This window comes from Haliotis asinina, chromosome 10 (assembly GCF_037392515.1).
Source record: "Haliotis asinina isolate JCU_RB_2024 chromosome 10, JCU_Hal_asi_v2, whole genome shotgun sequence".
Classification (NCBI taxonomy): Eukaryota; Metazoa; Mollusca; class Gastropoda; order Lepetellida; family Haliotidae; genus Haliotis; species Haliotis asinina.
The window spans coordinates 52585027-52611326 of NC_090289.1; the positions used below are offsets into that span (position 1 = coordinate 52585027).

The 26300-nt window shown below is 40.9% G+C and overlaps 2 protein-coding genes across 4 annotated transcripts in view; one reads left to right on the top strand and one right to left on the bottom strand.

Moving 5' to 3' along the window:
- Positions 1-16657, bottom strand: part of LOC137298052 (dual oxidase maturation factor 1-like) — a 31589-nt gene extending 14932 nt beyond the window's left edge. Inside the window, exon 1 of one of the 3 annotated variants that reach the window (XM_067830099.1) lies at positions 16586-16657. Coding sequence is in view for 1 of the 3 variants with exons in the window: in XM_067830098.1 (XP_067686199.1) it covers positions 12397-12506 (110 nt within the window). In the remaining 2 variants the exon portion in view is untranslated. Of the gene's footprint in view, positions 1-12396; positions 12552-13363; positions 13428-16585 lie in introns of those variants that run through there. The other 2 variants (XM_067830101.1, XM_067830098.1) reach the window with 2 other exon arrangements.
- LOC137298051 (dual oxidase 2-like) overlaps positions 12813-26300 on the top strand; it is a 60180-nt gene continuing 46692 nt past the window's right edge. The window contains exon 1 of the mRNA XM_067830097.1: positions 12813-12829. The gene's annotated coding sequence lies outside the window, so the exon portion shown is untranslated. The remainder of the gene's footprint in view (positions 12830-26300) is intronic.

Consider the following 26300-nt stretch of genomic DNA (forward strand, 5'->3'; position numbering starts at 1 on the left):
ACGTGTATACCCAGGACGTTACAACCGTTTGTAACTCGTTCTTATTTTTGTCTAATCCTATAGCTAAAATTTGCCCCTTCAAATGACAATCTGCGTTTGGTGTATCTAACACTACACATAAGGACAGAAAACACTCACCTGATCTAACTACCTGTGTTTAAAAACCCAGGGACCGATATGAATGAAAAACATGAGGACCTTCAGTTCATATTTCCAAGTGATTGCATATTCCTTTCTAGTTAGATATGCGATTTTGTTGTTATAGAGTGGGTTCGGGCGTCATAGGAAATGTATGAATAATAAAAACACTCCCCTAGCAGGGCGTTTATCGGGGCCGTTATGAAATAAGACCCTTTTAGGGATCGGTGAATGAAGGCGTTAGGGTCACGGGATCGAGGGTAATCCTTATTTAACATAGGGACATACAGCCTTAATCTTTCAGCCACTAAAACAGGATGGAGCTAATAAAACGTTGGCAATCATTGGGATGACATTTGACCTCTGTATTGACCATCTCACACCGGTACTGAACTATTAGCCATCCACGTTGTTGCCTCTCTGTGCGACGTAGGAACTGTACCCGCGATAACAAATAGTTATAGACCTTACACATTCACCATTATTTTGTTACTATTTAGTTTATGCGTGTTTACTCGGGTTCTCGAGCAGAGCAGGAACCAGCCTAAACTATGGACGCCCATGTAATGTTGTTTGACCTTGGCAAACTAACGTCATGACCTTGACGACAAACACTGACGTGACACTAAGCAGATCTTTAAATTGATTTAAAACAAGAGGAAACAATGAGCTGACGGCAACTCCCAACATAGGCATGACGTCCATATCTTCAGTTACATGCCACAGTTCCGAGTCAGGACTGTGAGACTGTGTTATAATAGACACTGATACAAACTGAAAGGGGGAATCACATGGTATGAAGCTTCTCCTGTTCGCGACTGAGCTAATGGTTGTTCACATTCTACACTTCTACCTAACTACCAGTATCACCTGTAAGTGAGAGAATTTAGTTTTACTCAGCGTTGCAATATTCAATCGATGTCACGACTGGGGACACCAGAAATGGACTTTACACATTGTACCATGTGGGGAATCGAACCCGGCTGTTGGGCGTGACGAGCGAACGCTTTAGGCACTAGCATGCCCCACCGCCCAACTTGTAAGAATGGATGAGTTTGGTCTAACACTGCTTTGAACCGAGTTCCATGTATATCAGACAATGTCTGTTTGTAAAGGTCGAAGCGATGACTGACCACGCTAGTGACCCAGGAGTGTTGCCAACATACCCATCATAATCATACGTGCCATCAGAGCTGTATAGTCCTTTATGGCTGTGGTACTTCTTGTCGCACGATTGACCCTATTTATTGAAAACCAAATACAGTGATCATGACCAATTCGACCTAGAAATGTTAATAGTAATGCTCGTGGGTAGTCAGTCTTGGAAAATATAGAAACATAGGTGTTCATTTGTGGGCTGCTTGAGAAATATATGTTATAGGGTTAAAGACCTCATCAATGGCAGAAATGACTCACCATCTTGACATCGCCTTGCATCCTACATAGACTGTTATCAAGATCACACCCAAATCAAGACACGTTACATGGGATGTACAGACCTGCTACCGAACCGATAACGCCACTATATAATCGTAAAGATGTTGATCCATGAGAGATTTATATATATTATGGCAAGACAAAAAGCTGTTTACAATTTTTTTCAAATTTTTATATTTATTTATTTATTTATTTATTTATTTATTTATTTATTTATTTATTTATTTATTTATTTATTTTTGTCAATGGGAACAATTACATTGTTTTGTGCAAACCACTGGTCATGGGTGCTAGGGGCATGATACGCTTACCTTTCCACAAGTTCCCGGTATCCTCATTATTTGAAAGTGATTTTAAACATTTACCAATGACATATTTGACCGCACAATATGCCTTTAGTAAATATTTTCTGTTGTTATGGAAAAGGAATGTTTCGTTTTTATTTACATATTCAGCATACTTCTTGTCACTCATTGCCAGTAGGACCTAGCTAAAGGTGGTCGTTAGTGAAGTCTCAACGTGAGGAAGGATTCCTGTTTCCTGGATCCCGGTCAAGCTGTTACAAGGTTACAAGCAGGATTCTCACCACGTGCAATTACATTGTAACGTACGAGTTTATATATTTCTGGGCCAGGTTGGTGTTGCGAGGTGGTCAAGCACTTGCAGGCATATATACAAAAATTTGATTTCGAGCTATAGGAGTCCTACAGATCAGGGCGATTTAGGCAACATTTCAAAGCAAATAGGTTTCTGTTTTAACTGCCTGAACTTACCGCTCCAACCCGTCGGCCATGCTGTGCGCGCACACGTCATTTCACGTGTACTATGTCAAAACATAGTCCTGACATCCGTCTACAGTAACGTCGGTGATGGAACAGTATTCTCCAGGTGAACGGTGTCACGATGAGCTCCTGAAGCAGGTGTCTAACGACCGGCCAGCATGCTCCTCGGACAGAGGCAACAACTAACTTCTCACAAGCTCAGGCTATCTAAACCTCCCTTTCGTTTGAACAAGAGATCCCTCAAACGTTCCCTGCTTTGTCAGCAAACAGAAAGGTGCACAAAACGGCCCATGATTGATTTGAAACCGTTTGAATCTCGTAAACAGCGCTGTCCATTCATTCCCCGCAAAACGGGAAAACAGATCAAAACTTGTTGACGTTGCGAGAAGTTGACAGCGTTGCAATGAAGGTAAGTAGCGGTAGTTTTGGTTTCCTTATGTCGGTAATGCAAACGAGCGTCTGCAATGTTGACATTCTTGCCCCCGAGTGCGACCCAGAACGACATGCTGCTTCGACCGACCGCTGTCTTACATGGTGGGTCGAGGCATGTGGAGGGATGGTGGAAAATATCCCGCTCTACATCCCTCAATGACTGTAATCCCTGGACTACAGTCATCACAACGTCGGTCTCGTCAACGTGATTGTTATATCATAATCTCCACCACAACACTAGAGAAGTGTTGTTCTAGATCTTTATATTTATTGATAATGCACGGACGCTTAGCCAGGAATCCGGGTCTGCGGCAGCCTGACATGTCTTCTTCTATAAAGGAAGTCTTCCTCTACAGGGGAATCTCTTCACTTAATGATTCAAGCAGACACAGATTGTACAGGTTATATGAACCGTTATATTACTAACATATCTACGTGTTGCAGGATCTACAGAAATTAATGATGTATAAATGTCATAGTTGTAACATATCTATATAATCTACTTGTCGCAGTATCTGCAGAACTCGGGGTCGTACGAACTGTCATGGTTATAACACAAATAAACGTAGCTATCCCTTTCAACCAGGGAGTTGTATGCACCGTCGGCTTACTTACTCATCTACATCTAGCTTTCTCCAGGACACTTACATTGTATAGACAGACCATCACGTTAATGGCCGTTCTACTGTATCTCCCTGTGCGAAAGGAACAACGACTATAGATTCGAGTCATAATGAATTATGTCTGTGAAATAACCATATCTTCTAGCAACATCCATCTGTATCGGTTTGGTAAGTATCCGTGAACCCGGTCACACACACAAAGAGATGCTGCTCATGGTAACTGTGTTTGTGATTTGAAAATGAAAGGATTTATAACACAAGGGAAGGTACTATAGTAATGCAAAAATAGGATAGAAACTCAGGTAAAAATGAAATTGACATAAAATCAAAATAAATCTGCAGTCAATTTGTATACATGCCAAAAAACACTGACACTGTATTCGCGCTGCTGTATAGGCAGCTGGGGAAATCCATCGTCTGTCTTGCTGCTGGTCCATGGCCCGTAACCAGTACAAACTGGAATGTGTCCGTTACTCATATACTGAAACATATATACAACCAGCAACTGGCTTGTGAAGAGTGTTCTCCCCCGCTATGATCGCTAATTGCTTTTAGATATATTTCCTTTATTTCCACCTCGTTTATTGCTTTCAAAACTTGTAAACTCTAGAGCTGCACACTGTTGTATTGAAGAATGCACACCGAAAAGTAATGGGCACGTAAATTTTAGGATGTCTATATTGCTAGAAAAAAGGGAACTGACAATACTATGTTGGTACCTTTTACCAGTATCGCTATTCTAATGTTATCATAATAGTGTGTAGTCCTTCTTTAGCGGTTAAAAGTACTTCAGTGGCTTCATAATAGTGTTGTTAAGTTTTGCAAGCATCACTTCTGTGATGATGGCATAATTTATGACTATTGAAACTACCGTTATTGCAGTAACAAGAGTCACTGAAACTATTGCAAGTATCCCTATTCAGTGATGTCATAACTGTTGACCATTGCGGTTTCAAGGTTCATTGTAACTATTGCAAGTATCCCTATTCAGTGATGTCATAACTGTTGACCACTGCGGTTTCAAGGTTCATTGTAACTATTGCAAGTATCCCTATTCAGTGATGTCATAACTGTTGACCATTGCGGTTTCAAGATTCATTGTAACTATTGCAAGTATCCCTATTCAGTGATGTCATAACTGTTGACCACTGCGGTTTCAAGGTTCATTGTAACTATTGCAAGTATCCCTATTCAGTGATGTCATAACTGTTGACCATTGCGGTTTCAAGATTCATTGTAACTATTGCAAGTATCCCTATTCAGTGATGTCATAACTGTTGACCACTGCGGTTTCAAGGTTCATTGTAACTATTGCAAGTATCCCTATTCAGTGATGTCATAATTATTGACTATTCAAATTTCGGGTATTGTAGCAGCAGTGTTTCTTCGTGTTACTCACTGATGTAATTAAGCCTCCTCAGCTGTCGCAATATTTGTTCAATATGCCCCCACCTGTGACCCCTATATAAATTAGATGTTATGATCCTCCTGGCACACTAACTCTGACCCCGTAATTGCTACCACCCCATACAACTGTCGCCTACGCAACGCCAAGTCAAGCTGATCACACTACAGAGCAAATGTCTATCCTATGTGCAGGAAATAAGATGAAGGTCATCACTGCACGTGGTATTTGGTCTTAGACTTGATAAACAGTCAAACCTGATGTAAATGCAGCACAGCAAATGACAAGGGTTTAGACTGTATTTGTTGAGGATTCCATGGTAGAAGAAGCTGACACTATGAATCTGGAACCACCAACCATGGCATGTAAGTGTACGTCAAATCATGAGTATACTGAAAAAGGTAGACTACGGCTTAGTCTCTGAATATATATATAATTTTGATAGTAACAAACAAACCCATTTTAACCGAAAAAGAGCCCCAGGGAGACCAGAGATTCAGAACCTGAGGAAATCTAGACTTGCTTCGTTTAAGGGTTTTAGCACTGCAGAGAAGTCTTGGTATTGGGAAAAATAACGTGGTTCAAGGACTGTGAGACAGACTGGGAAAACCGCTCCGCCTGAAGAGCACTGACTGAGTATATTTTCTGTCCCAGGTTTAAACTGTTGTTAATTATAAGCTAATCGATCACAGTTATGAGAAACCATCTCATAGTGAAGACATAACAGTATTGGTTTTACTGGTAATTCAAGTAGAAATCTTTATGGTAGTACTACAAATAGTTATCCTCAAGCAATAGACAGTAAAGTATATCTGACGAACATTGTCTTTATAATAGAAGCTTCAGTGACAAGAACAAGAAGAATCCAGGTTTGCTCTTCAGTGAAGGCTACCATGCCTGGACATAGTAAATAACTGCTAGTACTGCAATGGTGTATACATACTGTTGGGTATTGGTCTTGAAACTCCACACATTGTGGTCATACATTGTCCAAACGTTTCTTACCTAAGGTGTCTTATTTCTTGACTATCGTTTCATGTTTATGAAGAAACATGTGATGATGTTCGAAATAAAGTCACTTGTCTCTGGGCAAAGGAATCAGCCTAATGTATCATGATGCACACGAAGCCCCTCCGTTCTCCCCCTTCTCTGGACAACCATAGAATTGGTACGTTCTTCATCCCTGCTTAATGTCAAAGTTGTGACAAAAAGTGTCACCTCACAAACGTTCATGTGTAGACCCTCGATGTAAGCAGTAACGTTCGGGGTCGGATAGACTCATAGTAGTTGTGTAAGAGTCCGTGAACAGTTGTCAACGCTGTGTTAGGGGTTAGGAGTCGATGTAAGCAGTAACGTTCGGGGTCGGATAGACTCATAGTAGTTGTGTAAGAGTCCGTGAACAGTTGTCAACGCTGTGTTGGGAATCGATGTAAGCAGTAACGTTCGGGGTCGGATAGACTCATAGAAGCTGTGTAAGAGTCCGGGAACAGTTGTCAACGCTGTGTTGGGGGTTAGGAATCGATGTAAGCAGTAACGTTCGGGGTCGGATAGACTCATAGAAGCTGTGTAAGAGTCCGTGAACAGTTGTCAACGCTGTGTTAGGAGTTAGGAGTCGATGTAAGCAGTAACGTTCGGGGTCGGATAGACTCATAGAAGCTGTGTAAGAGTCCGTGAACAGTTGTCAACGCTGTGTTAGGGGTTAGGAATCGATGTAAGCAGTAACGTTCGGGGTCGAATAGACTCATAGAAGCTGTGTAAGAGTCCGGGAACAGTTGTCAACGCTGTGTTAGGGGTTAGGAGTCGATGTAAGCAGTTATGTTAGGGATCGAGAAGAGTCATAAAAACTGCGTTAGTGTCCGGGAACAGTCGTCCACGCTATGATGGGGGTTGGAGGTCCATGTTATCAGTTACGTTAAGAAACGGAGTAGATGTCAGCATTAATGTTAAGGGTCGGGGATGTTAAGCAGTTATATATACACGAGTATACAAACGAGTCAGTCTATCTATTGTTGCGCAGACAATGTACCCTCGCTGATACCCGGAAGTATCTGAGTGCAAACTCTGCATGCATGCATGCATTAGAGCAACACGGTTATTATATAAATAACATTTTACTGTGCCCGTTCATATTCGTTATCTCCGTGTTTCTTAGAATAACACACATGTTTCCTGGTTAGTTAAATATGTTGCCCAAAACAAAGACGATCCGTTTGTCAATAATTCTTGGGTACATCGACTTCATGTCTCCAAATTTGCGGAAAGCGTTTTTCAGTACTGAAGCATTGCTAATGACATGAAATACTTAAATTGGTATCTGGACAGGACCGCCACTCTAAATACGAACTCTAATAGCGCATGAGTAGCATCAGATGGTATAGCTACAAATATTCCTGGCGGATATACTTCGAATAAAATGGTACGGTCGAAGTTAAAGCTGTTATTTGAAAATATTAAACGTCAACTCGCAAGAATACTTAGCTGTTATTGTTTCGCGAAACAGATCCGACTGAAAATTTTACGAATGTAGCAATGAACGTCAGTTCTGACACCGGGTGTCTGCGAAAGAGTTAGCATGTCCTGTTCTTTGGCTACAAATCACCATTCACACTAATTTTACAAAACGTATGTGCGCGTTGTTTGTGGCCGTTTTCAGCAATACTTCTACCAGGCGACTGTTATGAAAACAGTCTAACTTGGATCATAGTATCAGTATCATAGTGACAATCGGTTGGATCACTGAACAACTTGGCATCACCACTCGATTCATGAGAATCAGAGACAGTGATTAAAACTGAAAGATCACGTGAAAGTTGATATTCGTCTGTGTGTGGCATAGCAGATGCTAAAAGACGTTCGGTTACAAGTTAGTCGATAGATGTGACACATTTTCCAAAATCGGAAAAGCGCAAATCTGGAGTTGTCATTTTAAACAAATCTCAAATTATTCATCATTTTCTTCTAGTTCATTTCAGCTCCGAATGTGATCATGTATATACTACTCAAAAGAATATGACTGAAAATGACTGTCATGTTACAACGGTTAATCTGTAAGATCAGAATGAGATGTATGCATATTTCTGAAAGCTCATCCGTTCTTCCTAAAAACGATTTGATCAGGGTCGCAACATGTTACAAGCATGTGGATCTCGAAATTCCAGCTCACGACTCGCAGATCCTTGCACAAGTAAGGGACATAAGTTGTCTAACTTTTGAAATACGTAAAGGAAGGATAATATGTTTTAATGAAATAAAAGATGAAGTTGTGCGTCTGTTAATCAAATATTTTAATCTCATCTCTAACACGGCTCCTAAATTTACCAATATAATTAGTATTGGAAGAAAGAGTTTTGGAAGTATCAGGGAAACGCGAGTAATTTTCAAGTAATGTAATATAACACATTTGCATGGTTTCCTTCATTATTTCAGGTTTTTAAAGGCAGTATCTATAGGCATATATATATCTATCACCAATACCGCGTAGATATCAAATCCACACATATCTGGTTATAACCGTAAACAAAAAACATATAAATACCTTTCTTCTTGCTTTGATAGTCACATTTATCTGTATTGTCGCCTTTTCTGTATTGAGTCTAGCTTGATCACGACCGGTTCTGCATTGTATATAGCTGATTAGACCCCTGGGACAGACACTAGGGGATTTCGTTGAGCGGTATAACTTAGGAGATTATTGCCATAGGGGAATTACTGTAGGCTGAAGTTAACCAATCTTAATTTCGATTGGTGAACGTCCACGCGACGTCACCTGGGGACGTGCACAATAAAATATATTCAAATATAGGATTGGGTTCTAATGTCTGAACGGGTCTGAATATCAGCAAGTGTGTATCCTTAGATCTATTGATAGTAATTAGACATGACTCGCAGCGAAGCTGACATCAGATATGCCCGTCACGTTCTAGAGATTAAGGCAACGCTTAGTTAAGTAGATCAGTAGTAAACACACCGCCACAATTAACCTGACGTAGAGCTAATTACACAATATTTCCCCTCTAGTGTGTAGGTGTGGATGCATAGTCAGGGTACTTCAACAGCCCAAATCTGTCGCATCTGAGCGCTTTGGATAACTACTTTATAACGCCGATAACGCACTGACATACCTTCAAATAAGACTCTTGCTGTCACCTACTGCCTTACTGTACGATACACACAACTGCGCAGTAGGAACAGCCATCAGCCCCGGGCGCTGGCTCATATCACAGCATTGAAGCGAATTAAAGAAAGATAGTTTTCTGATGATGAAGTTCCATTACACCCTCAAGACTCATTTCAATGTGTACAGGTATCTTTGATATTCATCAGCAGACTGACTATACATTGTGATGACATGGGGGTCATGCTTTTAAAGGATTTTCAAAGTTTACCTAAGTTGACGACATGACATCCTGATTTTAATAGGTTCCCTTACAATGAGTCGACACTAATATCTAGTGAAGATGTTTATCTCGAGCTTTTATAGTGAAAAGAGATACCAAAACATCTACTTTTCCTTTACGACACTCTCAATATGAAACATCATTGAATGATTAAAAGCAAAATGTACTGACGCAAGATGCATGAGACGACGTACCATCGTGTGGGTAATTAAGACCTGCAATTTCTGATCTCTGACCTGATGGTATCATATATATTTGTTAAATATGTACCCTTGCTACCTGATGCAAGTACAGTGCCTCAAGTCATCATATACTAGTATCTGAACAAATATTGGCAGATGACATCACGCATTTGTTACCATGGTCCCTTATGATGTCACGTATGTGTAGCGTACTATAAGGGTAACGCTATTTTTTAGGGCATTATCATTTGCAGAAGCCCGAGGTCTTTCATTAACTGCCCGACGAAGGAGGGCAGTTGAAAAGACCGAGGGCTTCTGCAAATGATAATGCCCTGAAAAATAGCGTTACCGTTATTATAGCTAAAATGAATAGAATTTTTAATAAAATAAGAATAAAAACAGCGGCATCGGTTTAGAAGCATTTACTGCCAACAACAAAACGACGGAGGTCACTGACACACATTTTACAAATATAGACACGTCATAGAACAACACAGGTGACGTCAGTATTGAGAGTGACGACATTCGACCTTGACCTTTGCTCATACTACCAGCCGCCATTGTTTTCAGTGATCAACAACGTTAGACATCAAGTCGATATTTTCATTGCTGTATGTTGTCATTTATGGTACAATCGTTATGGTTGACACAGGCAGGAAAGTGCATAATGGCACAGGCACATGTGACGAATATGAGACAGATATATGGTCAGTAATGAACCCAAGTTCAATCGAGCCGTAGGTGATTGAACTTCAACAGCTGAGCTACTTATGACGTCACCTAACAACGGGCTTGATAATGGCCCGTCGTTAAGGTTGAGCGGTCCAATATCATTTGCAGCGGCCCGCAAATTTCTGATAATAGGAGGTCCGTATCATGATAATTCCATGTATTTTAGCTATAATTCCTGATAACATCACTTATTTGTACACATGCTGCCTGATGACGTCACACGTGTACACATGCTGCCTGATGACGTCCCATGTGTACACATGCTGCCTGATGACTTCACGTATTTGTCAACATGCTATCTGATGACGTCACATATGCGTATATATGCTGTCTGATGACATCACGTATTTGTAAACATGCTGTCTGATCACATCACGTATTTGTCAACGGGCTGTCTGATGACATCGCGTATTTGTCAACATGCTGTCTGATGATTTCACGTATTTGTCTACATGCTGTCTGAAGACACTGATCTATGCACTTGTCGCACGGTGTTATGCTATGTTGTTTTCATGTCGCTTGGTCTCCCCGGTCAATCTTACGTCACATTACAAGCGTGGTTTCTTCTCTGACTGCAATTACCTTTCTTAAACGTATCATGGAACATATTAGCTGATTAAACTTTTGTGACGTCATAGAAATCTAGGGCGCCTATACTATCTTATCTGTCAATGATCGCGATTCGTTCAGTCTGGTCTAACCTGCCCCTAACCTCTATCCCAGTAAATGGCTAAATGAGAAGACTCATCCGTAAAACAACGACTCGACTGGAAACAAAGACAATCACAGTGATTAATAGGCTGCTGCACCCAATACGCCTGTGGGAACGTTGGCTACACGTACACACTCAAGTCATACCACAGCATACTTACATCGTACACTTGACTTATGAGGTATGACTGCTCGGTTTTTACAAGCACGTTCATAACACAACATCTCAAAATAAATTAAGTACAAAGTTTACACCGAGGTAACTCGGCATGGGGTGCCGGGGTTTAGCACATACCACCACAGCTGAATCGTGGTGCAGCAGGTGAATCATGTAAGATTGTCTTGGGCTGAGCTTGTCGAGAGCCAAGACAACACTGACGTATCCTACTAAAAGCTTCAAATATGTAAAATGGACACCTCGTCAGAGACAGGAGCACGGAAACGGGCGAACCGTGTTGCATTCTCGGCTCTTTAAAGTAGGTATCAGTTTTTTTCATCTACTGTAATTATTATACGTATATATAGATAAAGACATTATAAATGCACCGTGGAACGTGTAGCCAACTGTCATGTAATTCATTTATGTAAATATGCCTGGTTTTATCATCGTGGGTGAAAGTAGTTATGATCATGTGAGCAAAAAGAGACAACCTTTCCAAATTCGTTAGAAATTCGCTGTACTATTCCAAGCACAATCATAAGTATGTGTTTACGAATCATTCTTGAATAATGATTGTACCAGGACATTTTGAAACGATGAGTCCATCCTGTCACACCCTGGTCACAAATACATGCACATTTAAATTAAAGTATTCACCTGAATACACACCAGGGGCTCCTTTCACGAAGCAACCTTTACTAAGGTTAACCTTAACTCCCATTCTTTAACATTGCACTAAGGTTACTTTAGACTTAGAATGGGAGTTAAGGTTAACCTTAGTTAAGGTTTGCTTTGTGAAAGGAGCCCCAGAACACACGTCAAATAGAAAATTGCATCAGACATCTTACTGATAATATATATTCACATTGCAACTCAACGCTATTCTATAAATATTGACTATTTCCTTGAAACAGTTACATCGGTAGCTTTAATGGCAAGTAATCATGCTAACCTCGGCACTTACACCCAAATATCCATCTGTCGTTTACGAAATACAAAAAGCCTACTAACTTTCTTCATGCACAAATCTGTAAATACAGGAGTCTCCTTTATCAACGTATTTACGTTTCGTCACCAAGGGCCGGTTTATCGAGTGGCTCGACTCGGAAGAGCTGTTGTTTACAATGATGATAACATTTTGTTAAAGGGAATGTACTTATTCAGGGACATTCAGTTCCACTTGAGAGTAGAAGATCTGTCGCAGTATTAAACTGCAAGAGACATTTAGCTATATGAACCATACCAATAGATTCATATGTGAGAGTGTCAAAGTGACGTCATCATTACTTGTAATGAATATACGTGTGATGAATCGGACGGAACACGGACCTCCAGCGTCACACCGCAGTGACCGATGGGCTACCCATCACCTCCCTTAACCCTGCCGATGTGCTTACCCGTCTCTACATCCGGGTCCCGTGCAGCCTGCGTCCTCCCATCTTGTGGTATGAACCCGAGCCGATGGCAGCAAAATATCTTGTTTGAAAATATTAATGCCCCGAAACATTTCACTGAAACTGAGCTTTCCATTTGAAACCAAATCTGGAACATTCAGACCTCACACTTTCCATATGTATGTACTGACTTCTTGAGTTTTTAACGATGACAGTTGCGGTGGTTGACAGCCGTGGACGAACTGGCAGATAAGTGCCTCACGGAAATACCAGCTGATTCCCAGCCGTGCCTGACCGTCAACCCCAAACACGGTCACATGACGCCGAAAACTATGACACGCTGTCTAATTAAAACATTTGTCCAGCAAAAGTCACTACAGAGGGAGTTGGCGTGATGAAACACCGAGGCCCTCTCAAGGAGCAAATAACGCTTCCGGTAACAATTCTACAGATCTTTCAATTTGATTATTTATCAAAACATCAATGAATACCTGAGGGCTAAATTATTTCATATTCTAAGATGAGCATCAGTCCAATTTATTCGATCATGTTTAAGTTTTTTACTAAATTAGTTCAAAGAAAACTATTTACCAGGAGCAATCTTGGTATGTTTTTGTTTTTCTATTATTTATTTATTTATTTATTTATTTATTTATTTATTTATTTATTTGCATTTCTGAAAAGTAATTAAACATAAAAGATTAAGGAACCCTGCCTTTGAAGTTCCAAAACGAAGGTAAAAACATCAATTTAAGTATAGCACATATCGAGGTGTAAGCTGGGCTCAACTCAGGGACAATTACATTAGGTCTGTCTAACCCATACAGGGCCCCTACGTAGAGACTCCCGACTCCGTCTAACTTGAATATTGCCCTTCATTTGTGTATGCATTGTTTCTTGAACCGGTGTAAATTTGCCAGAATCGATTAACAAGGATTGTGGGCGAAAATAGAGGCCGCATGGTGTTTACCCGCAGTGGTCCGGGCAACGACGACTGCTTGTCCCGTCCCCATCAACCTCATCAGCACGTCCACGTCGACCTGGTATATGGGGAAACCTCGGACCTGGGTGACACATTTGTAACAAGGCCAGGGTCAATGCTGCTGTTGTATCTAAAACATCTTTATTTAGTCATTATTTCCTTTCACAACTTTCACAACAACAGTTTAATTTGGTCAAATATCAACATAGTTGACGTGACGTCACATCTGAGCCTAGATGGGAAAAACTGGATTTGTCTCTGCACTTTGGGAGAATACCGGTGACTGTTGCATGATTAATCGTTTATCCTAAACGTGGCATTGAGAGAACGTCTCTCAGTCCATGTGATCGGCCGCGATATCTGAACGCACTATATATCACGTGCACTGTTTTAATGACGTCAGTTGTTCAAAAAACACCAATTGATTTTAGTTTAGTGTTGGATGAGAATACTGTAGACTGTAGACCAGTTACTACCTGTTTATTTGTACATGGTGATAAAACTCGATCCCGCATACCTAACCAGTTGCCGTTGTTATGTGCGTCGTTTACGACAACCAATATGAAAATGAAATATTGTTAAATGACGTCATTGGTACACGGTCACAGGAAGGGTATCGTTGGACCAGTTATAATGAAACATTATGCTTGCGCCACCCGAGATAAAGGCAATATGTCTCAAACATCTCACAACATACCTGTAACGGAGATGTGGTTGTTTTGTTGTTTTACGATAGTATGTTTTATAGATAGTGGGGTGGTGTGGGGTTAGGGAGAGGTGGTATTTGGTCGTTGTTTTATGTTTTTTGTGTGTGTTTTTGTTTTGTTTGTTGGTGTTTTCTTTATAATATTGGGGGGATGGGGGGCGTTGAGTGGACTTGCATGGAGACGCCTCAGGCCGCATGTTCACTCGAGGTTACGAGAGGCTGTTCGAATGAGGTTAATATTAGGAGATCTCAGATCTGCATGATTCAGTAGAAAACACAATAAGTACAAGTTAGTTTCTTACAAAATGTAACAATGTTCCACTTAGATTCAGTAAGCTACTGAATGAAGCAAGACTATTCACTTCTGACAAATGAAAAGTAATGAGTTCGGTTACTGAAAGGCCACACGACTTATGTTATTCCAAGAAGAAAGACTAATCGGGCGAGGTTATTCCAAGAAGAAAGGCGAATCGGGCGAGGTTATTGCATGAAGAAATGGTAATCGGGCGAGGTTATTCCAAGAAGAAAGGCTAATCGGGCGAGGTTATTGCTAGAAGAAATGGTAATTGGGCGAGGTTATTCCAAGAAGAAAGACTAATTGGGCGAGGTTATTCCAAGAAGAAAGACTAATTGGGCGAGATTATTCCAAGAAGAAATGGTAATCGGCCGAGGTTATTCCAGGTTGAAATGGTAATTGGGCGAGGTTATTCCAGGAAGAAAGACTAATTGGGCGAGGTTATTCCAAGAAGAAAGACTAATTGGGCGAGGTTATTCCAAGAAGAAATGGTAATTGGGCGAGGTTATTCCAAGAAGAAAGACTAATCGGGCGAGGCTATTCCATGAAGAAAGGCTAATCGGGCGAGGTTATTGCTAGAAGAAATGGTAATCGGGCGAGGTTATTCCAAGAAGAAAGGCTAATCGGGCGAGGTTATTGCATGAAGAAAGGCTAATCGGGCGAGGTTATTGCAAGATGAAAGGCTGTTCGTGTCGAGAAGAAAGTCCTCAGAAAGAGATCTCGGAAATACGTCAGCACTGACGTCGCCTTCGAACATTTCGGAGCGTTAAGAAGGATATGTATGTCCTGATTCTGAGACATTCGATGATTCAATGCTCAATATCTCTAAACTCGGGGGGTCCGGCACCCAGACCCTTCCCAGCGCACGTGTCACGTGGTGCCGGACATCCTAGGCTGGCTCACCAAACACACATCATGCATATCCGTGTTCACCACAACCGGTTAACACATAATTACAAACGGGAAAACACTGACACGCATATGTTCAGGGTCAAACCGGATCCAGTTCCTCGAGATTCACTGAACCAAATACAGTCATTTCCCGTTCACTTCATCACATGTACCAAACGTTCTAAGAACAGATATTATTCCATATGAACATTACAGCACAGAGAAATCAAGACATATTTGGGTGTTCTCTTAAGATTTCTTTCAATGTAGAAAAACAATAGATCCGTTAGAGATTCAGCGTAGACGTCAGGGGGTTTGTTGTTGGTTACGTTTGCAGAAGCTTTCACTGTTTTCTATAGCCAAGGACATGATTGTCTTCTCTTAATGATTGCTCTCCTGATACACCGCGTTACGTTGGTAAAAAGGTTCGGTATTTAATGGTTTGTTTCAGTCACTGAATAAACTACTTCAATAAATGTCTCTCCAATAAATACCAGACCACATTTTCTAGTAATCTGTATCTCCTCATTAAAGAAATCTAGCTCCTGGTCTAATTATATACAATATGTCTCGCCAAGAAACAGTTGATTAGTACGATACCATGTTGTCAAACAGAAACACGAATAAACTAACTGTTTATGCCAAGACTACTTTCAGACAAAGTGAAACGCGTATGTTTCAGAGTGAGAGTGTTAAGATCTTACAAGACAGGACACCATTAACATACAACAGAACACACAACAAAAGAACACATGCCGAGTCGTGACAAAATTCATTGCAAATATACAATCATACTATTTGGCGAAATAACATATATTCTATATATAGACAGAAAACGTTAACACATATGAAACGCATATGAAAATGCGATAGAATATGGAGTAAAGGGGCGCCTTGGCGCACTCATACAGATACAAACAAGTTTCCTTAGGTTAGAAAAAAGAGAGCTATTGAATTCCCTTTACTACTAGTATATTTCTCCCAACCGATCGGGTATTAACGGGAACTATACTCCAAGCACGTTATACTTCAGAGCTGTATAGTAATGGGTATCGCAGGAGCACAACGGTGATTTGATTGTTCTGATTATGGCAACCAGATTTTGTCTGTCCGTCCATATAACACAGAAACATTGCCAATAGTTGCATAAAATAACATTCACTCACTGCCAACACTCACAAGGAAGCGGCCTCATGCCAAGAAATGCCAAGACAATGAGAACAAGTTCTTTCCATTTAACATAAACGGGAATGTTTTCCCTTGTCATTTGGTATATAAACAGATTTAATTAACAGTTTAAAAATATTGGAAAACCTACCTTTAATCAAACTTTGGCTTTTCTCTTGAAAAGGACGATGATACCCCTTCGATCATGCGATAAGGAAATGACAGTCTCTGCAGGTGTAAATATCATTTATATAGTTTTAAAGAAATATGAACATATAATAAACCTCGCGACCGGATTCGTCATCTATTTATGTCTCACTGTCCGTGATTGGTCAGTTGAACACTGCCGTGCGCACCCGCAATCTCTCTCCAGGGTTTATCCCAAACTCCGCCATGCGTTAGATTCACTCCGTTCTGGCTACTTGTTTCTCCTTATCCGGTTCTATTCCGAGAACATCAAGGTTTACGCTTTACATAACGTGTTTCTTCACGGACGATATATTCTATTCATGCGGTAGATAAGAAAGAAGGAAGTTTTGGGTTAAACAGTACGCTCAAGCTCAAACTTTGATTATAGATATGATCTTTCAGGTCATTCTTACGAAATGTCAGGCTATGGCTGCACTGCTGACGATATGACTTTTAACTCACTGTTTACAATGTACAACATGACTCAACAAGCATAATGTTGCACTCACAGCTTTCCTTGTAGGAGATGGGTATGCAGTTGATATCAATGGCAACAGATTTTACATCAAGGGACCTGTCTTAGAATTTGTTATTGGGTAGTGTACAATCTACACCCTGACCGTAACTCTGTTACGATGTTTGTTTGTTTTAAGGCATGGATCGGTCATTTAAAGTCATTTTTACTAGATGTTTGTTTGCTTTAAGGCATGGGTCTGTCATTTAAAGGCATATTTGACTAGATGTTTGTTTGTTTGTTGCATAACGCTGCACTCGACAATATTCTAGCTATATGACAGTGGTCTGTAAATGGTGAACTGGATCAGACATTCCAATGATCAACAGCATGAGCATCGACCTGCGCAATGTGGATATGATTATACATGTCTACCCACCGCCCCCAGTCTGTCTGACAGTCCCGGAACCGTGTTAATTCCTTGCGGCCTAGCCCCTCCGTCGATGTTGTTGCACCAAGTGAAGCAAGTTTAGACTTCAAGTTCAAGGTCTGGGGCTCTTTCATTAAGCCAACGTTACTTACGTTACCTTTAACTCCCATTCTTTAACATTGCACCAAAGTTACTTCAGTGGCTCACGATCACCTTAGTGCTTTGCGAAAGGATTCCTGGTCTCTGGTTTCCCTGGTGCTACTTTTCAATTTAAATCTGTCTATTTGTAATGCATTGAGATTATATATCCAGGGATTAAGCGTTAGCCTGTTCAGACCTGATCCAGTTAGTCGCATCTTACGACAAACATGGGTTGTTAAAAGCTAAATCTCACCCTGATTCTCGCCTGCCGACTCTACGTATCTGTGTGCCGTGCTCTACCCACGCCAGCCCAAGCTTGGGTGACGAGAGAGCTGTGGTTTTCGGACTTTGAGTGTGGCGTGTTGCACGTCCACGACAGTAGTGTGTTATCAGTCATCGTTTAACCTCGGTTCCGTGTCAGTTAATATCATGTACATCTGAGTCCAGATTACATAATTTTATCAAAACTAAATATAACAGCCAATCCGTTACATATATCCTTGTACGTCCATTTTTTTAACCTGATGTGATGAGGAAGTGAGTTTAGTTTTACGCCACTTCGAACACTCTTCAAGCAATACTAAGGCGAAAAAATAAACTGCTGGCAAAAACAATATACACGTATGTTTGGTGTTGATTCTAAGTGTTAAAATAACAGAACTACTTATTCCATGTCGGTATATATAATACGGGTACAAAGTCGGTTTGCAGTTGTTTTTTAAGCTTACGTTTTCAGTGGTCGTTTTCATCCTGTTAATGTCATTTTGCAGTTGTTTTTGAAGCTTGTGTTTTCAGTGACCATTTTCAGCCTGTTAAGGTTGTTTTGCAGTTGTGACAGCTTTGGACTTTTAGTGACTGTTTTCATCCTGTTACGACAAGGCTTGTAAGTCTTGCGTCAGATCCAGTTTTTAAGACTACTCTGTCTTTTACCCGACAGTTGGTGTTGAAGGTGACAAATGACCTCTTCTCGTATATCCATGGTGGTATCATTTTGACGGGGTAGTCAACCAAGAGGTCACAGTGGTCGCCCCGAAGACCGGGTTCGATTGCCATATGGTGTTTTCCTCCGAAATATGGAATGTGTAAAATCTGTATGATAGTTCATGGTAGCTCTTTCTTGAAGAATTATACCCCATGATCTCGCGCTGGATAACCAGTAGCATATGATGATTAACCACAACAGGTGTCAGGAGCCGGAACCCCCTTTGAAGCATCCAAAAAAACTGTGAACATTTCACATATCATGATCAAGTCGTCAAAAAAAAACCCCAAACCCAAACAGCAATAACATATTCAGTAATTGTGTGTTACTCATCGGTCTATTACATTTCGGTGACACACGCATGTTATCACGTGATCATCAGTTGATTTCCACGTGCAAGTATCACCTGGCCCAGTGCGTCCTGTGATTGGTTCAAGCCTCGAGCGCCAACAACAATGCGGAAGGCCAAACAGCCAATAAACAGACCTCACCAGGGTGCACTCGTCTGTACGTGCAGTGCCGTGTCTGTGTACTATAAAAGCAATGCTAAGCAATGTAGATTTCTATAACAAGCTTTTGTCCGTCTAGTCAAAAGTACGTTGCATCCGTTTCGCCCACTATATTTAACAAACGTTCTCGTTTGGCAATAAAGTAAATTCCTTTCCATGTACTCGCTTGCGTATTATACGTGTTGTATAATCTTCGGTATTCTAACTGAAAAGAACGCACCTTCAGGACGAGTTGGGGTCAGTCAGTTTTTTTCACAACGACATTAAATGCACGTGTAAATATTTAATGTGGGTGTGCATCGACGCGTAAAAGGACTTACTTCATAACTATCTTTGGAAAGTTTATGCTTTGGGCATAAGAATGCATTAATAGAAATCATGGTGTGTGACTGTAACGTATTTCTGTGTCTCTGTTTACTTGCTTTGAGAACCGTGGCCTTGGTTTCATGTATTGTCAGGAGGAGGTGTATGTTTGGGTGATGCTTATCATCGGGGACGAATCAAACAACTCTTTTAGGGGGAAAGAAGGGGTGCACAGTTTATTCTCACCCGTTTTCGCGAGAGTTTAAGCGGTCATTTTAAAAAAACTTCAGAACGGGAAAGATGGTGGGTGGGGTTGGGGGAACCCTGTCCACTCAGGAAACACTATTGTTAATGAGTCGTTACAAATTATGGCACCGCGTTTGTATAAGTGTCATTCACATCTGTCTGTCTGATTATTGATGTGAATTTAACGTATTGTTTCCATCAAAAGCACGGCGTAAATATTTAGAAAAGTGTTTTGATTATGACATACAAGTCACAACGCCACAGACACGTTTTACAGTCTTGTCCGGGAGAAACCATAAAAATTATTATTTCTTTCAAACGCACGTACGTGATATGTGGGAGCAGTATAACAGACAGTCGATATTACGAATATTAATGGTATATATGTTAAGGCACACAGCGAAATGGCAACGTTGCATTTGGGTACTGTATATGTGCTGTTTGGGCAAAACGCACGCAATGTTTCAATCTTACTTCTAAGTCTCTATCAAAGCAATGTTGAATTATGTGTGTTGCTTTTTTAGCAAACATTCCCAAAACACAGACATGTACATTCTTATGAACGTAGTTCATTGGAGACAATTATTAAAACATTACCATATACACATATATACATTGTGTATTAAGAATGACATAATTGCTGGATTGCAGAATTAACCGGTTAACAAGGTCAGGTACATTAACGAACATAACACCGATGGTCTGCTGGGCAGATCACGATACTGAACATGCAGTCGGAGAAGGGGGGAAATGTTGATACTTTTGATAATGAAGATGGCGGCGACGTCGGTGGCGATGATAGCAATAGTCGGTTTGCACATGCGCAGAGCCAAAGTTGTTTTAATCAGATAAGTTAATTGCGATTCACAACAACATGTGATATTATCTATTTGACCATTCCTGTAAAATAGCTGCGTCATACTGTAGGCGGTTGACAGATCATATCTACCCACTGGGGAACTTTGTTTGATCATGGCGTCCGTTCACCTCCTCATGTAGGAGCATACAATTTGCAGCATTCTAACAGGACGTTAGCTAAGAAAATTTATAACATACTGCTAATTATGCGACGCACGTTTTATGGGTGCAGTCGGAATCGTACTTTGCAGGTACTTTGCTACTACCATAAACGTTGCTTGTATTAAGTAGTTTGGGCATTGATAGATATCATCACACTGTAACACAGATCCTGTTATATGTAACACGCGTACTGTAACTGTAATTCATGGAGATCCGGTAGCGTATAGTAAACTGTTAGAGAAACACATTATATTGTTCTCTATGTTTTACCAACTTCAGGGTTGATTTTCGTAATGCCTGTTAAGGTACAACATATCCACGTTATCCTGTACAGCAATACACCGCCACACTGTATTCTCACCACCTGATATGATACCCACAACTTCACGAAACACTATCACGGCCCCATACACAACACCATCACTGTGTGACATGACACCTGTCACAATATCACCTCCCCATATGCAACACCATCACTGTGTGACATGACACCTGTCACAATGTCACTTCCCCACACACAACACCATCACTGTATGATATGACACCTGTCACAATATCACCTCCCCACACACAACACCATCACTGTATTCTCACCACCTGATATGATACCCACAACTTCACGAAACACTATCACGGCCCCATACACAACACCATCACTGTGTGACATGACACCTGTCACAATATCACCTCCCCATATACAACACCATCACTGTATTCTCACCACCTGATATGATACCCACAACTTCACGAAACACTATCACGGCCCCATACACAACACCATCACTGTGTGACGTGACACCTGTCACAATATCACCTCCCCATATACAACACCATCACTGTATTCTCACCACCTGATATGATACCCACAACTTCACGAAACACTATCACGGCCCCATACACAACACCATCACTGTGTGACGTGACACCTGTCACAATATCACCTCCCCATATACAACACCATCACTGTATTCTCACCACCTGATATGATACCCACAACTTCACGAAACACTATCACGGCCCCATACACAACACCATCACTGTGTGACATGACACCTGTCACAATATCACCTCCCCATATACAACACCATCACTGTATTCTCACCACCTGATATGATACCCACAACTTCACGAAACACTATCACGGCCCCATACACAACACCATCACTGTGTGACATGACACCTGTCACAATATCACTTCTCCATATACAACACCATCACTGTATGATATGACACCTGTCTCAATATCACTTCCCCACACACAACACCATCACTGTATGATATGACACCTGTCACAATATCACCTCCCCATATACAACACCATCACTGTGTGACATGACACCTGTCTCAATATCACCTCCCCATATACAACACCATCACTGTATGATATGACACCTGTCCCAATATGCACCCTATTTGTTTATTGGTTGTGTCAAGATCGAAATATCTAGAGAGCACGGTCTACATACCCACTGCCACCGTGAGTGGACTTGACAAACGTCAGCTTCCTTCTTTACCCTTAGTCAAAGCGTCTGCTGTCGTGCTGAAGTAGGTGTAGTGTAATTAATTGATATGTATACTTGCACTCTTTGTCTAAATCCAACGCCTTGTACTCACGTATCCAGATCCTACAGGCATACCTGCAACTCAACAATCACTCTAAACCACGTTAGCCTTTACTCTTGATTCACGAAGCCGCCATTTTTTTAAATGCAAAACATATTTAAAATCAGTGTATCTATTTTTCCAAGTGATTAAGTGCGTTAAACGTTTAAAAACATTAAACGTCACTTTCAGTATAGTCACTGTCAGTTTCAATATAGATTATTATCTTTAAAAGATTATGGATAGAAGAATTATGAGAAATATATCATAAATCACTGGACAAAATAAAAAAGGTCTATTTGAAAATTGAACGCTTTCTCTATCTAATCAAACCCCTACAGACATATTGTTCCAAGACAGTCTGGCCTCAGACTGTGGTCACGTGACTACTGCAAATAAATGGTATTATACAACAAAAAAAGTCCTGTTAAGTTTCAAATATACCAACCCGGACTGACGGCGGTAATGTATGGTGGACATGTACGTGCGGATCTGCAGGAATACCTATTGAACGGGTGCGACCTTGTCTGCAATAGAATAGAGGAGGATTATCAGATTCAAAAATAGCCTCAGTGAGATTAGGGTTTATGTATCACGAAAATGACTGCATGGTGTCAATAGAACATTGATTTGAGAAGACCGGGTGGAATGAACTTAATTTTTATAGCAATTCTCGAACGCTCAGTGTAGATACTGTAGTTTCACATTCATTCATGGATATATATCGTTGTTATAATTTTGTAGTGGGTTTTAATATCTGGTGTTGGAGCTCTAACTGTACATTAGTATGAACACTTGATGCCCATCGGTCACTAAATATTGCTTCACTAAGGCCCGGCGTTCGCACGGCAATTAGATATTTGAAAGGCATTTAGAAGTGATACACATAGACAGTTTTTTATGGATGACAACTTCTTTATTGTGAAGGCTCACGACGTTTCCAAATATGTTCTCACTTCTTCATCAGGTGAATGAAGCAATTACGAACAGACAGCTGCATATGTACATGTTGAAACAACAACAGTATGACAAAGGAAGCCAGTAGTAAATTGGTGGATGGACAACAGTGGAAGCCAGGGGTTGTTAATCCAGGCATGATTGTAAGACAAACAAATGGAAGCCAGTGGGGAGGAGTATAATTAGCACTGACTGAGTGGATGGAGAAAAGGATGGACAAAGGGATGCCATGGAGTGTTAATCCAGGCGTAGCTGATGAGGAAACAGTGGTGGCATATAGCAAGGTGGCACATACAACTATAATGACCACTTCCACTTGTTTCCTACCTCTGATATTTTCTTGTCTTTAATTAGATCTTGCTTCACTGACATCCGTGCGGGCACTAAATGTGGGTTTACTAACATCCGGTGCCCGTAGGTCATTGAATATGGTCACTAAATGTAATTTTTGTGGTGATTTCTGGTGTTGAAGCTCTACCTGTACATCAGTATGAACATCTGGTACCAGCAGGTCACTAAACACTGCTTTACTAACGACCGATATTCGTACGGTCACTAAATACTGCTTTACTAACGACCGATGTTCGTACGGTCACTAAATAGATATTCGTACGGTCACTAAATACTGCTTTACTAACGACCGATGTTTATAAGAATACTAAATATGACTTCACTAACACACGGCGTTCATATGGTCCGTAAATATGGCTTCAGTAACACACAGGTTGTGTCACTAAACATGATTTTACTAACATCCGGTCTCTGTACGACAATGACTTGCCTCACTAACACCCGTTTTCGTATGACAATTATGTATGGCTTCGGAGTTCATGTGTCGATAAATATGGCTTCACAGACTCACGGCTACGACCATTACACATGCTTTCACTAACACCCGCTGTTCGCATGATTATTAAATACGGCTTCACTAACACCTGTTTGTGCCACAACGAAATATGGCTTTACCTGGTGTGGGTACGATCATTAAATATTTAGGCGTGTTGGATGATCGAGGGTTCGAATCCCGGATCAAAACGATAATGTTTTAGGGCTTGTCAGCACTCGCTGCATCCATCTGGGAGGGTATTATGAATTTGCTGGTACACTACTACATAGTTATGTACGAGCTGTTCTAGAGCAAGTGCAAGTAGCCCACTCCATCAGCAGGATCGTACAAGGCAGATCTGCCCACTTTACAGCCACACCTTGCCAACATGTCAGATTGCCGTATAAGGTAAATATATTGTGACAATACGAAACATTAATCCATACGGCCCACTTTTGTTCATTGTTTCCATGGTGATAAGTTGTCATGGTACCGGGTGCATCCACTTGAATCTCACGCTCAAATGCATTCGTGAAGGGAATTATGTGTAGGATGAGGACTATGATGTATGGATATACAATGTCTTTTATTCAGTGAGTGCCACGTTTCGACATAGATACTAATGTCGTTGTCAAGCAAATGGTGGAGGGTAATAAATTGTGGAGTGAATATATACATGAATTGTTGTTACAATAAATGAGAAGAAGATGAGTGTTTATACAATTAATGTTGTTGATGTACACAAACTAATGGAAAGCCAGAAGTTAATAAGGAGTATGGTATAGGAGATTGGAAGCAGTAGAGTGTTGCTATAACAGAGTGGGTTGATGTACAGAATTAATTTAGCAAGTGATAATATGCGAGTGGAATTTGGTAGCCCTCATCTCTGTTGATAGCTGGCTCAATCTTCATGATGTGGAGTGCCTCTTGTAGCAATGCGGATTTTGAAGTCTGATTGGTTCTTTTCTGAGAAAAATGTGTTGTTCGAGTTGATGGTGTGGTCTGGGTGGTCTCCAACATAGGTGTCGCCGCAGTAACATTCAGTGTGGTACACTACACCTGCTGGTTCTGGCTTCTGGGATACCGGGAGGTTCTGGATGGTGCTGCCTGTTTGGAAGGTGACGTCGATGATTATTTTCAAGGTGATATTCCCTTTGGTTCAACTTGAACACTCGTTCTTCACGAGCGTGTTCATTGTATCGTGGCTATTTCATAAGATCAGTCTTTGTTAGAAGGTCAGACCGACCTACCTGCAAAGTCAGTTCAACCTATGGCTACCCTAATTGCTCCCTCGATTCTGTTTGAATAACTGATTATACGTGTACAGGAGATAGGAATGCTTAGCTAAAGCTAGTTGTAGCGAGATGGCTTCTTGAAACACAGAGACTGCAAATACCACGACTGAAAGAGCACGCTGGGCGTATTTCAAACTGAAGCGGGTAGAAGCAGGCTAAAGAAGGTAGAAGTGGATCACTAACACATACAATTAGGTCAGCCATCGCGGTCTTCAGCACAGGTGCCTGCACTTACCAAATGGAGGTATCTGTGTACAGAAGTACAACTTAAGACAGCCCAGTGGATCGGAAAGGCAACAAAAGTGCTGCCAAAAGCTTACCCGGTGTTAATGTCTAGACACACCTGGCAATGATAGTTTTAATCCTTCGTAAAGTACCTCTTCAGAGTCAGGAGAAACAACAGAAACAGGGATACAGTATTGTTCACGGAAAGCTTTCTGATTTTTGCCTCAGATTTACATTAACCGTCAAAGTGAGAGTTTCCATCAAAAGGTTAAAAATGTGGGCAATACATTTGGATTCCAATACACTGTCCGGTACATTGTGAGTGAATGAGTGAGTGAGTTTAGGTTTACGCGACATTTAGCAATACTCCATATATGGTGGTGCTCATGGCGCAGAGAACGTATGTACAAATAGAATGAAGAGTCATTGGAGGGATTTAGTGAAGAAAAGAGTCTTAAGATTTTTTACACCCAAAGAAAGCTGTAAGTCCCTGAAGATTCTGTCCTTCTTGACATAACGTGATTGGTCAGCTTCAGGAGACACATGACAAAGATTCAGACTTACGACGGTGAGGGGAGGGGATACTAGCACACAAATACTAATTCGCGGATCAACTGACTGTACGTGTCTTTTCATATTCTTTTAGTGTTGTTAATTCGACGAAACAATAAAATCTGAGTACTGAAA